Here is a 15,261-nt window from a genome sequence, read left to right as displayed (position 1 = left end):
GTGGGCCACCTGTTTTCCTGCTGGGTGTAGGTCCAGACAGGATCTCACATTGATGTGGCTGTGGCATAGGCCAGTGGCTGCAGCTTCAATTCCACACCTAGCCTGGGAACCTCCATATGCTACGGGAAGCGGCCCTAAAAAAGACGAAAGACAAAGAAAAGAAAAGAAAACAATATTGGGAGTTCCTGTTGTGGCACAGTGGAAACAAATTTGACTAATATCCATGAGGATGCGGGTTCGATCCCTGGTCTCACACAGTGGGTCAGGGATCTGGTGTTGCCATGAGATGTGGCGTAGGTCAGACACAGCTTGGATCCAGCGTTGCTGTGGCTGTAGCTCTGATTCGACACCTAGCCTGGGAACCTCCATATGTCGAGGGTGTGGCCCTAAAAAGCAGAAAAAAAAAAAAAAAAAAAAAAAAGAAAAAGAAGAAGAAGAAAGAAGAAGAAAACAACACAGCAAACTTCACTTAGGAACAATGAAAGAATGGGTGGCACTGGGGGCAGAGGTGTTAGCGTCCCTGTGTGGAGGCTTCCTGCCTCACCCTTACCCCCACCAGCCTAACTTCCTGAGAAGTTTTAAAGTTTGTTTGGAAGCACAAAAGACCCAGAATAGCCAAAGACATCCTGAAAAAGAAAAATGGAGCTGGAGGAATCAGGCTCCCGGACTTCAGGCTATACTACAAAGCAACAGTCATCAAAACCGTATGGTACTGGCACAAAGACAGAAATATAGATCAGTGGAACATGATAGAAAGCCCAGAATTCAACCCACGCACCTACAGCCAACTAATCTATGACAAAGGAGGTAACAATATACAATGGTGAAAGGACAGCTTGTTCAATAAGTGGTGCTGGGAAAACTGGACAGCCACATGGAAAAGAATGAAAGTAGAACACTCCCTAACACCATACACAAAAATAAACTCAAAATGGATTAAAGACCTAGATATAAGACCAGACACTATCAAACTCTTAGAGGAAAGCATAGGTCAAACACTCTCTGACATAAACAACAGCAACATCTTCTCAGATCCACCTTTTAGAGCATTGACAATAAAAACAAAAGTAAACAAATGGGACCTAATCAAACTTCAAAGTTTCTGCACAGCAAAGGAAACCCTAAACAAAACGAAAAGACAACCCAAAGAATGGGAGAAAAATCTTTGCAAGTGATTCAACTGAAAAGAGATTAATCTCCAAAATTTATAAACACCTTCTGCAGCTCCATACCAAAAAAACAAACAACCCCATCCAAAAATGGGCAGAAGATCTAAACAGACAATTCTCCAAAGAAGACATGCCGATGGCCAAAAAACACATGAAAAGATGCTCAACATCACTCATTATTAGAGAAATGCAAATCAAAACCACTCTGAGGCACCACCTTACACCAGCCAGAATGGCCATCATCAAAAAGTCTACAAACAAAAAGTGCTGGAGAGGGAATGGAGAAAAGGGAACCCTAGTACACTGTTGGTGGGATTGTAAATTGGTGCAACCACTGTGGAAAAGAGTATGGAGATTCCTCAGAAAAGTAAAAATAGAACTGCCATTTGATCCAGCAATCCCACTTCTGGGCATCTATCCAGAGAAAACCATGACTCGCAAAGACACATGTACTCCGATGTTCATTGAAGCACTATTTGCAATAGCCGAGACATGGAAACAACCTAAATGTCCATTGACAGAGGAGTGGATCAAGAAGATGTGGTACATATACACAATGGAACATTACTCAGCCGTTAAAAGGAAAGAAATAACAGCATTTTTAGCAACATGGATGGACCTAAAAATTATCATACTAAGTAAAGTCAGTCATACAATGAGACATCAACATCAAATGCTTTCACTGACATGTGGAATCTGAAAAAAGGACAGACTGAACTTCTTTGCAGGACAGATGCTAGCTCACAGACATTGAAAACTTATGGTCTCTGGAGGAGACAGTTTGGGGGGTAGGGGGATGTGCTTGGGTTATGGGATGGAAATCCTGTGGAATCAGATTGTTATGATCATTATACAACTACAGATGTGATTAATTCATTTCAATAATAAAAAAAATTAAAAAAAAAGAAGAACAAGAAAACAATACAGCAAACTTCACTTAGGAACAATGAAAGAGTGGGTGGCGCTGGGGGCAAGGGTGTTAGCGTCCCTGTGTGGAGGCTTCCTGCCTCACCCTTACCCCCACCAGCCTAACTTCCTGAGAACCCAACTCAGCCTTATACTCAGCATGTGCTGTCCCTGTGCACGCTTTTGCTGTGGGTCAATGAGAAAACAAGGTGGAGAGCACAGTGTAGACTGTCACAGAAAGGGCAGGAGGGCCATGTCTGTTACCTTTATGACCCCTGTTGCTCCTTGGACTTGTCTGTCAGACCCCACCCAGTGACCTGTCTTATCAGTCTGGCCTGACATGGAACCTAGTTCACTCAGTCCACCTCTGGCATCCACCTTCCCGGAGCTCTCCTGCATGGCAGCTCCATCCCTGAGAAGCACAAATGCCACCTAGTTGCTTTGTGCTAGGGAAAGCCCAGACCTGGCCTCAGGCTTGGCTTTGCCTCAACTTGCTTGGTGACGCCTGGGTTAATATTGCTTTCTGGGCCTGTTGCCTTCTGTGTACAAAACAGAAGCCCCCTCTCCAGCTCCATGACAGCTGGACTAGGGAAAGGAATTTCCCTAGGAAGGACCCCTCGGTGTTCCCTTTCCCGGGCCTGGCAAAGCTCACGATGCAGCTGGGAGAGAGAAGAGACGGCAGGGTCTCCAGTCCCTTTGAGAAATAGAGTGTCCTCTGGGAATGTGTGGGTTTGACTCCCAGGGCTAAAGGAAAACCATTCGATCAAGTGGAGGAAAATAAAAGGTTTTCCATGGATCTTGTGGCAAGGCCATCAGTGTTGTTGGTGGGTTTAACTTTCTTCCCAGAGTGGAGCTGAAACAGAGCAGTCTGAACCCTGAGGGAGGAGGGCCAGGCCCAGGGGAAGCCTGGCACCCAGCCTGGCTCCGTTAATATTTCCTCCGTTGAGTCCAGGACGTTCACAGGACAGAAGGAAAGGGAGCATAGCCTGATCTCCCTCATGGGGAGATCTTGAAGGTCCCTTGTGACACTGAAGTTCGATGGCCATAGCTGTACGCACAGGAGCTATCCAGGTGGTCAGTGTAGCTAGGATGGTGAGGCCAGAGGCTTGGGTGCCACTCTGGCCTGGCATTCCAGGCTGCACAACCTGACCTGCCTTATACCTCCCCTCACCACCCTTCCCACGTTGTCAGCCTCACTGCTCTACAAGTGGGATGGACCCAGCCTCTCCTGCTCCTCTGTCTTTGCTCAAGCCGTGCCTTCTACTTAGGGTGCCTTGTCTTAAAGAAATCTGGCAGACTCTCCCTATTGCTACCTGGCCTAGCTCAAGTCAAGCCGCAGGAAGCCTTTTGTCTTCTCCTTGTTAGATTTTCTCACCCTCTCCTTGCACTTCCCATGGCATGGCGTCTGTACAGTTAGATTACCTACTCCCATCTTGTACAGGCAAACTATAGCTGAGGGCAAGGCCACCCAGCTCTTGATTGACAAACTTTCTTACTAGAAATGAATGTCCCACAGTTAGCACTGAAGACATCCGAATGACTGTCTGATACCAAGAATGACACTACGACAAGCTCACCGACTCCTTGAGAACTGAGCCTTGCCTGCCTCCCCTTCCCCTACACTGAGCAAGCATCTAGTGGAGGCTGGAGGCGGCAGAAGAGGCTTTCACATTAGATGCAAGATTGAAGGTTTTTTTTCTTTTCTTTTTTTTTTTTTGGTCTTTTTGCTTTTCCTAGGGCTGCTCCTGCGGCATATGGAGATTCCCAGGCTAGGGGTCGAATCAGAGCTGTAGCCACTGGCCTACGCCAGAGCCATAGCAACGTGGGATCCGAGCCACATCTGTGACCTACACCACAGCTCATGGCAACGCCGGATCTTTAACCCACTGAGCGAGGCCAGGGATCGAACCCACGACCTCATGGTTCCTAGTCGGATTTGTTAACCACGGAGCCACGAAGGGAACTCCTTGAAGTTTTAAAATAACAAAGACAGAGGCCTGAGAAATGAAGCAAGGCTTTTTAAGTAACTGGAAGAAAGTACTCAAGCTATGAAATCAGACAGAATTAGTGTACCTGTCGTGGTTCAGCAGTAATGAACCTGAATGGTATCCATGAGGACTTGGCCTTGCTCGATGGGTCAAGGATTGGGCATTGCCGTGAGCTGTGGTGTGGGTCGCATGTGGCTTGGATCTGGCATTGTTGTGGCTGTGGCGTAGGCCAGCACATGCAGTTCTGATTTGACCCCTAGCCTGAGAACTCCCAGGTGCCTCGGGTAAAGCCCTAAAAAGACAAAATAAATAAATAAATAAATAAATAAAAAATAAAAAATCAGCGTTGTCATGGGGTTCCACTACCTAGCTGGAAACAGGGGTCCACCTAGCACAGCTGGAGGCAGTTACGGTGAAAGCAAAACTTTTTAGATTTATATTCTCACAAATTGAGACTGCCAAAAAACTGGCTTTATCTTGAGGTGAATGCCGTTGGTGGCCTTGGCCTTCTGATGCTTGCCCTCCTGCACCCCGCCTTGGATGGGGCAGTTGCGTGTGCAGCTCCTGACTAGCCAGCTATGGCTAACCTGTTCCCCTTGGCCAAATGTCTGGGGGTGGGAATACGACCCGACTCTGGCCAAGGAGATACAAGGGACAACTGCTGAGGGATTTCTGAGAAATGTTTTCTCAGTCATAAGAGGTGCTGGCAGCAAAGAAGGCACCGAGGCTCTCACCCCCTTTCTTCTCACTCAAAATGCTGTGCTTGAAGCTCAGCTTGGAACAGAGACAGCCACCAGGTGACCATGACAGAGAGGTACTCTCTTCACCATGGACATCAAATGAGGATTTGGTGGCAAGAATGACAAGCATTTGTTTACAGAAAAATGATGACTTAGGAGAGACCAACTAGTTAGTGTCATCCGGTGACAATGAAGCCTTAAAGCCTGGGTCTTTTGTCCTGAAGTCCTTGGGAAGCCCCTTGATAGAGGTGGTTCTGGAACAGGCATTCGGGAGGCAAGTAGAATCTTTCCAAGCTGGCCTGCTTCTTTTTGCACTGATTTAAAATCTCTGCCCTCATCACAGAGGAGAGACTGTGATGAGTTATGATATTTGCTTTGGGGATAACAATTACTTCATTATTTGTCATGTTGGAAAACTCCCTTTTTCAATAGTTCAGCCTTAGAAAGCACCCCAGTGGTTGTTCCTGGACTCCGGAGCTGATGGCCTGACACCTCCAGCAGTGTGCCCGGCCTGAGGGTGAGGCACGGCTGTGTGCTCACCGGCTGAATTGGTTTGGGGGCTGGCAGCAAACAATTGGAGAAATGCACCCTCTTCAGAGGACATATCCAGCAGAAGGCTTCTTCTAGAAACTGAGTCAATTTTCCATGAAAAATCCATTCCATCTGGTTTAGGTGGGGCTGAAGCTACCCTGACTTTCCTTCTCTGTCAGAGGGGTGGGCACATGACCCAGGCCAGGTCTATGGCCCAAGTACTTCTGTAGGCTGGAGAGGGGGCTAGTTCATCTGCTTTTGTAGTATCTTGGTTTCATTACCTATGGCTGTAGGAGCCTCTGAATCTTTCTGTGGAGTTCACTTCTCATGTAGTTACCTTACCAGCTAAATTATCTCTCTTCTGCAGAGCTGCTCTTTCCTGGAAAAGTTCCAGGGGCATAGGAACCTCATTTCTCTCTCTTCCTCTCAGCCCGCCTTTCTCCCTTAGGATCTCGATTCAAGGCCTCTACCAGCCTGACATACTTGACCTTGGGCAGAGCCAGCCAGCAGGGGCTCCGTCCTGCTCCAAGGCTAGGCAGCCACTGACACTCTGTCCACCAGGCAGCCTGGCTGTGCTCACCAGAGATACCATCTCCCTGAACTGACCAGACCTGGGCTTGTTTCACCCGAAACCATCGTAACCATCATCAGAGTTCTCATGAGTGTGTCATCAGGGCAGGATCAAACTTTAGATCTTTTCCTCCCTTGATAGTCCTCTTCCCCCAAACCCAAGCACTTCTCTCATTGCTCTTATTTCCTTCCCAGATCATGGAACTTCTTCCACTGCTTTTCTAATAAGAAATTGAGTCAGTCCTGGTTGCTGTCCTATTCTGATGAGAAAGGACCTCTGCGATAGATTGTATTATTGTTCAAAATGCCATGGTCCCTCCCCCAGCTCCCTCCCTGCCATCTGCCCCCAATGTGCTCGCGCGCACAAACACACACACACACACACAGAAGATGATACATCCCTACCTTCTGAAGTCAGGAGTGGCTATGTGACTTGCTTGGGTCAGTAAGATGTAGGCAGAAACAACAGTGTCGCTTCCGAGCAGAGCCCTAAGGGCCAGTTGTGGTTTTCTGTGCCTCCTTCTTCCCTTCATGAGGACATTGGGTCCTGGAGTGAAGACAGTATAGAGAAGAAGCGAGGCTGAACCAGAGCAGCCCTGTGACAGGAATAAGATGGAGGGTTTGGGCTTTAGCCTCAGCGGATTGATACAGCATTTCAAGCCCTGATCAGCAGGCCCTTCACCTCCACAGCGCAAAGTTCGCTCTGCCAGAGGACGTACCTTGGGGCTGGAATATCAGTCAAGGCGGTGAGGAGTTGAACCGCCCAGTTTGTTCCGGGGTCTTAGAGGACCTGAAGCTCTCTGGGTCCTAAACGCCAAAAGTCAGGGTCTTTGCATTTGACTTTCTGCCACAGCCTGGCCTCTGGTCATGCCTGGGTCTGCTCTGACCAGCTCTGTTCCAGCTGCTCCCTTTCCCAGCTTTGGAATAACAATACTCACACGACTTCTTATTCCAGAACAAAGGATGTAGCTCACCCAAGAGTGATCAGTGGTTTCATTTTACATGTGCATACTGCTTGGGAGTACACATAATCATATAAAAATTATTTTATTAAAATAGAAAGGCTTTCCAGTATATTGCATTGAAGACATTTTTATAGAAAAAGCAATTGCAACAAACATGCTACATCAGCACTGAGATATTCTGAGAGCTTTAAGTGCCCACTTTAAAACAACATTTTGGTATAATAAGCATATGCCTATATATTTCAGAGGGTACATATAACACTGAAAAAAACACTTCATGTAAAATCTAAGTTTAGGTGCATATAAACAAGAAGTATTACACTGAATAGCTTATTTCAAACTGTGAAACACATTCAAAGTATTTAATTACTTAGACAACATGCAAACATTTTAATACTTAGATTGACATTTTTAAATATATAAACCACACTTCTTTATAATTCTATATCAAAAAAGAAGGTCAGAACACTTATCTACACTGTGCATATCACAAAAAGCAGATGTGTCTTCATGAACGGAAAGTACTGGGTTAACACAGATGATTGTCACTTTACAAATATGGCTATTCACCTTCATAATAAAATAGAAAAATCGTGTATTATTTACATGAACTACTAATTATTTCACTTTTTGGCAATTATATAAGTAGCAGCAATTGGTTTAAAGGTTGATGTTTAAAAACTCTAAATTTAACTTGGATGATACCAAAGAATAAACATTTGCTTAATATAAAAATGCATAATGCAAGACACTTTGATGCAACATAATTTCTCCCTTTCACGAAAGTCACAGACACACACGAGGAACCACTGAGACTGTCACTTACAATAGATCATGTAAGTGCCATATACTTAGCTTGCTTTTACTTAACACGATAGATGGATCCTGAATTATATTTCTGTAAATTAAATTTGCTTGATGATCTACGTGGTAATTCCAAAGATGCCTTATCTTTATTTCATTGTCTAGTCTAATAGCAGTGGCTCTTCACTATGACCCCTCACTTCTAGACAGGGTAGGGAATTATCTGTAACACACACACACACACACACACACACACACACACACACACACACACACACACGGCACCTTAATACTGAGAACAACCCTGAAGTGAAGTTTCTGGGATACAAAGCCCATAAAGTGAGTTATCTTTTTAAAAAGTGATCATCTCATTTATCAGTGGCATAGAATTTGTTTCAGAGTGGGGGATCCATCAATGAGCAAATGTAAATTGTAAATTGTAAGGCAGTGATCCACCAGAAGGAGACATCCTCTTTTCATCAGTCATCTGAAGAAGATATTGTGACATCTGTAGAAACAAAACAAGACCCCTACTAACATTGGCAATAAAGAAAAATACTGTGTGGTGAATAGAGGTGAAAAGTGCTTTGACTTGGCCACTATTCAACTACAGACCGGCAGTCCTGTATGTCTTTTCCCACGTAGAAAAATTAGATGGAGGAACATTTCGCACATTTTCTGGCCAGTCAGTTGTGTGTCCAGACCCTGTGCAAGGTGAGGCCCAAGCTGAGGAGGAAGAGGTGGGAGCGGCAGGGCGGCAGGGCCCTGGGGGCGGCCGAGGGAATACTGCTGGAGACCTGCACCTGGGAAATGATGAGGGCAGAGAGAGGGACGTGGGCCGCCAGCGTAGGGCTGTCAGAGTTGATAAGGGATTCGATCTTCTCTGCCTCCTTGTTGCAGGCCTCGATCTGGGAGAGAATAATCAGATTCTTTTAATACAAAACCACAGAACCCATGAAAAGGTCAAGTCAGACAAACTGCACACACATCCCACCATTAGGAAGCTGCTTTCCCTCTGTCCTTTTCTTAGCCAAAGTAACGTTTTAATACAGTCTTAATTTATTATACAAATAACAACAGCATCAGTGGAAATCAAATCAGAAAAGAAATGATCCACACTGCCAGTGCCCTTACCCACTATCCTGTTCGCTGCTTGTCCACACTTAGACATTAACTTTACATGCTTAAACACAGTCACGAGGAGTGACCTTTCAATGCTCACCTACACATAAGGAGGAAAGCAAAAAAAAAAAAAAAAGAAAGGGAAAGAAAAAGGGATAGGATGGCGGCTGCACAGCACATGCTGACACCCACCTGCAAAGCTTTTGGAGAGTGATCCACAGGAGTGATGAGGATGACAATCTCCGATTCAATGCTGAAGTAGCCAAACACGTCACACTGTGGGACAGACACATGCATGCGGATTCTCTGAAGTATTTCCAGAACTGTTATTGGTTTCTTGTTTGTTACCTAGAAAGGGAAAAAAAAATTTCTATTACCTGAACCAAAGAACTCCTTATTACTGCCTAAGTGCCTTGCTACCTTGCCCAAGCCAAGGAAGCTCTTTTAAGCAAAGCACCCCTAAGTGTGGGGCCCGCGCAGGGCCTTGCAGGCTGAACTCTAACTATCCATAGATGGAGTTCTCCTGTGGCATAGCGCGTTAAGGATTCGGCTTTGTCACTGCAGCAGCTTGAGTGACTACTGTGGCACGGCTTCAGTCCCTGGCCCAGGAACTTCCACCTGCCACAGGCGTGGCCAAAAATAATAATAATAAATATCCACAGAACCCATTCCAATTTTTTTTTCCCCCCTGACTGCTAGGTTTTGTGGCTGAGATAAACACTCTTGCCAGGAGCACTATTTTTTTAAGTGACAGTTCTGAGTCGGAGACCATAGGGAAATAACTATAGCCTTTTTGAGAAAATACAGGTATCTTAATTCAAATGGGGATAATTTTCTAAGTAGTGGCGGGTATTGGCTGCTGCATTTCTAGAACTCTGTCTCCACAAGAGTGAGCAGAAAAAGGGATGGTACAGAAAAGAGTAAGGGACAAACTTATCACAGGAAGGTGCCTGGCTCTGGGTGCACCCCTGGAGGAAGGAAGATCTTGTGAGGGTAGGCAACCTTGAAACCATCTGGGCATCTACCAGTCTCCAGCTGCCTGGTTCTGCCTCCAGCCCTCACTCTACCCACTAGGCCAGCAGGGGATCTTTTTTAAGAAATGTTCAGAGCAAGATCACTATATGGCCAGGTTGTAGAGGGAAGGAACACAGGACTGGGAACCAGAGAGCCTGAGCTCAAACCCCAGTTCTCTTATCGTGAGCAGTACAGCTTTGAGCAAGTTGCTTCCTGCAAATTAATTTCCTCATTTATAAACTGGATGACACATTCTGTCTGTAGGATCATTGACAGGTTTATCAATAAGGTTTCAACAATACATGGCACATGAAACAACTTACCTTGGCAATAGTATCCAGTTTTTCTTTGTCAAATAAAACTCTTAACATCCCAGCACATAATGGGCAACAAGCACCTGTGTAACAGAAACAATGTTATGTGTGTTTTGAATTAGAAATGAAAAGAATTCAAAATAGTTGGTGAGGGAGTTCCTGTCATGGTTCAATGGTTAACAAATCTGACTAGGAACAATGAGGTTGTGGGTTCGATCCCTGGCCTTGCTCAGTGGGTTAAGGATCCAGCGTTGCTATGAGCTGTGGTGTAGGTCCCAGACATGGCTCGGATCCCGCGTTGCTATGATTCTGGCGTAGGCCAGCTGCTACAGCTCTGATTCGACCCCTAGCCTGGGTACCTCCATATGCCACGGGAGCGGCCCTAGAAAAGGCAAGAAGACCAAAAAAAAAAAGAAAAAAAAAAAAAGCTGGTGAAATTACCAGCCCTTCATTTTGCGCTAGGAAAGGTATAGGAGCCTTTCCTGACAGCTGCACTTTTAGATATGTTCCCTTACCACCCTGGAGTCTTATAACCTATACATTTACCAAAATCCTTCCTCCACCCCTGCTTCCCTCTGGTACCACTTCTCGGATGAGGCAGCTATGGTGTAATGCAAGTACAGTACAGACAGAGAGACGTGGGGCCTAGACCTGGCCCTGCTCAAAACTCACTGTGTGATCCCGGGCAAATATTTCCTGCCTGCAAAACATGGGGGCAAGTGTTTCAGGGATTCCATGAGTGTTTCATCCAAATTTAATTTTAAAAATTATTTTTTAAATGTTAAAAAAATAACAAAATATAACATGGTTGGAGTTCCTGTCGTGGCTCAGTGGAAACGAATCTGACTAGTATCCGTGGGGTTTAATCCTTGGCCTTGCTCAGTGGGTTAAGGATCCGGTGTTGCTGTGAGCTGTGGTATAGGTCAAGGATGTGGCTCGTATCCCGTGTTGCTGTGGCTGTGGCACAGGCCAGCAGCTACAGCTCAATTCTACCCCTAGTCTGGGACCCTCCATATGCCTCGGGTGAGGCCCTCAAAAAGACAAAAACAGGAGTTCCCATCATGGCTCAGCAGTTAACGAACCCAACTAGCATCAATGAGGACACAGGTTCAATTCCTTGCCTCGCTCAGTGGGTTAAGGATCCAGCGTTGCTGAAATCTGTGGTGTAGGTCACAGACATGGCTCGGATCCCCCATTGCTGTGGCTGTGGCATAGGCCAGCGGCTACAGCTCCAACTGGACCCCTAGCCTGGGAACCTCCATATGCTGTGGGGGCAGCCCAAAGACAAAAAAAAAAAAAAAGAAAAAGAAAAAAAGAGAGAGAGACAAAAACAAAACAAAACAAAGGTTTCCAGGTGGAAAGAGGCTTTGTTTTGTTCACTGCTGTGTCCCCAGGGCCTAGAAGGTGTCTAGCATATAGTAGAAGCTCAAGAAACATTTGCTGAGCTCATGGATGGAGGAATAAACTGGTTAGAGTCCAGATTATTCTGTTCTGTGCAGACTTGAGATACAGTCTCTTCTGCCACCCCTGTTTAACTGAAGAGTATGAGACTGTAAGATAAGATGCTTAAAAATTGTTACCGCTTATATCAGCCTGTATGAAACAAGACTTTCTGGATTATATGCAACCAAAATAATTAAATTAGCTGTTAAGGCCAATCGAAGACAACAACTATCTTCTGTTTTTCTCAATTTAAAATGTTTTTATTTATCAAAACTACTTCATTCATTCATTAGTTACCAATTCTTTATTCATTAACCATATAATATGTAAACATTATGCACTTTTATACTTTAATAACTATAATTGTAGCATTTATATGTTGCTGTTTATCCATTGGTGTTTGGGGTAAGACCGAACAAAGCTTTCCATATTGTTTTAAGACCACCAGACCAGATGATGTCTAAGATAAATCCACAGCTTTTTAAGGTTGGCCCAGAGTATGCATCTAATCAGCATCAGGTGGAGTCAAGACTTTTTGAAAAGTTTCAAGAAGCTAGTCAACTCTCTTCTCAGTGACTCACTCTCTGGAGACAGATAAGCAGATCTTCCCAATCCCACCCCTGCCCCACCCCAAGTACCGCCAGCCTACCGGGTGGGATGATGGGTTTGCATTCGGTCGCTGAGAGCGAAGGACACTTCACAGCAGCACACTCAGCAACAGAACTGTATTCAGAGAGGACCCCGACGGCCTGGCAGGGCCCATAGTAGTCGACGGCCACCCGATCCGAGTAGGCAGCACACACACTGCTGTAGGTCTCCCCGTTGTGCCCGCAGACGGGCTCTGAGGCTCTGCAGAAGGGCTGAGGGCAAGCAAAGCACGTTTAGTCTATAAATATCTACGGTGCGCTTTTCCTAACCAAGAGTGCAGAGTAGGTCTCCCCATTTTCGGGAAGGCAAAAAGAGAGTGTAAATTTTTGGACCCTCTAAAGTAAGGTTCTGAGGTTGCTAAACACGAGGTGGGGGTGGGGTGGGGCAATAGAGCAGCCCCAAGATGAATTGAAGAGATTACTTTTCTCAGCTTCTTGGGCACTTGGGTGCTCATTCTATGCGAACTGATATGAGATAAAAATCCTCCCTCCCTCCAGACTTCTATTATTACAGAAGAGCCTGTTTGAAGCAAACAAGACCAATCTTTATGCAAATGCAGAGGCCTTATCATCTTATGCAGGGTATGGGATAAGGAGAGGGAAGAGTGGAGATCTGCAGAGAGAGAAGACAGACTCTGGATCCATGAGGTCGGTCAGGAATATGGAAGAGAAAACCAGAAGCCAGGAGGAGGGAATAAAAAGAAAAGAAGCCTGGGAATGCAGAGTGACTGTATCAGGGCACTTGGAACATGAGCTCTGCAGGGAAAAGGCCCAGGCAGACGAGCTGAAGGGATTTTCTGACAATGAAGACCAGGAAATGAGAAGCCAGCACGTCAGGTGTCAGCTGGCTGTGGGCAGGGAGTGCTGGCCCAAGGCTGGGCTTTCCCCCCGGGGACAGAGGGGCCAGCACACAGAGCAGCGGAGTGTGTGAAGGCCTCAGTGGGATCGTTCTTGGAGTTATTTTAAAATATGAATACAGATTTCACAACTCTAAAAGACTGGACGATAAACTGATGAAAGACATTAAGTTTTAGAGAAAATTTCCAGTTACTTTTCAGTACTATGGGTGGGACTTCAGTGGGAAGAGTGGAAAAAAGCTCTTTTCTTGGTTGTTTTACCTCACATTCTTCCTGGGCTGCTTTCTAACGAGGGCCCTCAGAACTAGGGGAAGTGAAAAATGCTGCTGACTCATGCCTGGGTTGTGAGACTTCACATTCTTCTCCTAATGGCTGTGGCAAAAGGCCACTCTCTTCTTGCAATAGATGTGCAAAGGCTTACACATGAGCAAGGGGGCCCTCCAGTGTTAGGAGGAAAAGCCAGCTTTGGGATGACCCATTTTTGGTGGAGGACAGAGTGCCCTAGATTTGACGGGGTTCACAGGAGACCCTCAAGGGGTCTCACTGCTGATTCATAAAAAAGATCATAAGCCCATTTCATGCTCAGCACACTTGGGTTGTCAGGCAAACAACAGTACCTGGCACGGGCCTTTGTATAAGAGGCTTTTCCCTCTCTGGTACAAAGTACAGAGATTGTTGTGCTCCATGTGGTTTGTGTCACAAACAGGATCTCGGACCTGGTCACAGGTGAGCTGTCTTGGCAAACACTCATACTGGCTACATCCAAATTTATCAAAAGTTGTCAGGCAGACTTGTGGTTTGGGTATGCATCTGAAAAACACAAATGCCGCACCATGAGCCAATGTCGGGAGAGACTATGGGGAAGGCCAAGCACTGATGGGGGGACAAGAGGCCAAGCAGAAAGTGAGAGAGCAATCAGAAACAGTCCCTGTGCCCAAAAGCTTATGGAGAGTGGGGACTTGAGCATGCACGTAAAACAGGCTATTGGGCAGAAAATCACACACCAAATGAGTCATTCTGACTGGGCAGCGTGGAGACAGCAAGGAGAGAAGGTAGAACCAGGAGGATGAGGACCTGCCAGACCTAGGGGGCAGCAGGGGAAAGATGTGATGCCTAAGACCCTGTGGTGCTGGGGAAAAGGGGACCCCGAGGGCAGGAGCAAAGGATGCTCGGGGAGGAAGAGGCATGATTTGAGGAGACAGAGGGGCTGCAGCCCGAACTGGAGGCCATCTAGTCAATAATAATGAAGCATTTTTAGGGGCTTACTTTTCAGCTTGGCTAATATGAGTCTATCTTAAGAGAAAGCTTCATAGTATGTGCTAAAAAATGCAGGCTTCTGTGCTCATATGGCTGAGGACCTGATGTTGGCTGGTTGCAAATCACTGTTGGGTTTTCCTTGTAGTACCTGGACCTTGCTTCATTCTCAATCCCTGAACTTCTTGAGAAGGTTAGGGAAAATGGTTCCTTTCTTCTTTAGACTTTTTTGCCTCCCTCCTTTCTATAAAGGGTACTTATAATTTTCTATAAGAAGAAAAGACCTATTAAAATGTTAGCTTTCGCTAGGTATCTGAAACAACAGGATACACACATGATAGTAAAATAAAATAAGAGAGGAATATAGTAGGTAGCATCATTTAATTTCAAAGGGCATTACTTCTACTCTTTTTAGGGACAAGTTTCCTGCACTAAAATGACCACCATCACCATCACTATTACCTGTGGTCACCTTGTCTGATGGGATTTAAATGAGAATGCACATAAAAAATTAAAAAAACAATCCCATTTACAATCATATAAAAAAGAATAAAATACCTAGGAATAAATATAACTAAGGAGGTAAAAGACATGTACTCAGAAAACTGTAAGACTGATGAAAGAAACTGAAGATGACACAAACAGGTGGAAAGATTCATTACCATGCCCATGGATTGGAAGAACTAATATTGTTTAAATGTTCGTATTACCCAAGGCAATCTACAGATTCAATGCAATCAATATTTAAATACCAAGAACATTTTTCATAGATCTAGAACAAATAATTGAAAATTTTGTATGGAAATTTTGTATTGTTTTGAAGAGCCAAAACAATCTCGAGAAAAAAGAACAAAGCTGGAGGTATTATGCTCCTTGATTTCAAACTATACTACAAAGCTACAGTCATCAAAATAATATAGTACTGGCACAAACATAG

At 45.2% G+C, this 15,261-nt stretch overlaps 1 protein-coding gene across 5 annotated transcripts in view; it reads right to left on the bottom strand.

Annotated features, from left to right (window-relative positions):
* Positions 6,936-15,261, bottom strand: part of RECK (reversion inducing cysteine rich protein with kazal motifs) — a 77,038-nt gene continuing 68,712 nt past the window's right edge. For all 5 annotated transcript variants that reach the window (XM_021065979.1, XM_021065965.1, XM_013993655.2 and 2 more), the window contains 5 exons: positions 13,688-13,880; positions 12,216-12,426; positions 10,133-10,206; positions 8,988-9,143; positions 6,936-8,581 (listed from right to left, as the gene is read on the bottom strand). In XM_021065979.1, the coding sequence (XP_020921638.1) occupies positions 8,360-8,581; positions 8,988-9,143; positions 10,133-10,206; positions 12,216-12,426; positions 13,688-13,880 (856 nt within the window). In that variant the 3' untranslated portion in view covers positions 6,936-8,359. The remainder of the gene's footprint in view (positions 8,582-8,987; positions 9,144-10,132; positions 10,207-12,215; positions 12,427-13,687; positions 13,881-15,261) is intronic.

Source organism: Sus scrofa, chromosome 1 (assembly GCF_000003025.6).
Source record: "Sus scrofa isolate TJ Tabasco breed Duroc chromosome 1, Sscrofa11.1, whole genome shotgun sequence".
Classification (NCBI taxonomy): Eukaryota; Metazoa; Chordata; class Mammalia; order Artiodactyla; family Suidae; genus Sus; species Sus scrofa.
Note: the sequence above shows the minus strand (reverse complement) of the source record. Positions and strands in the feature narration are given on the sequence as shown.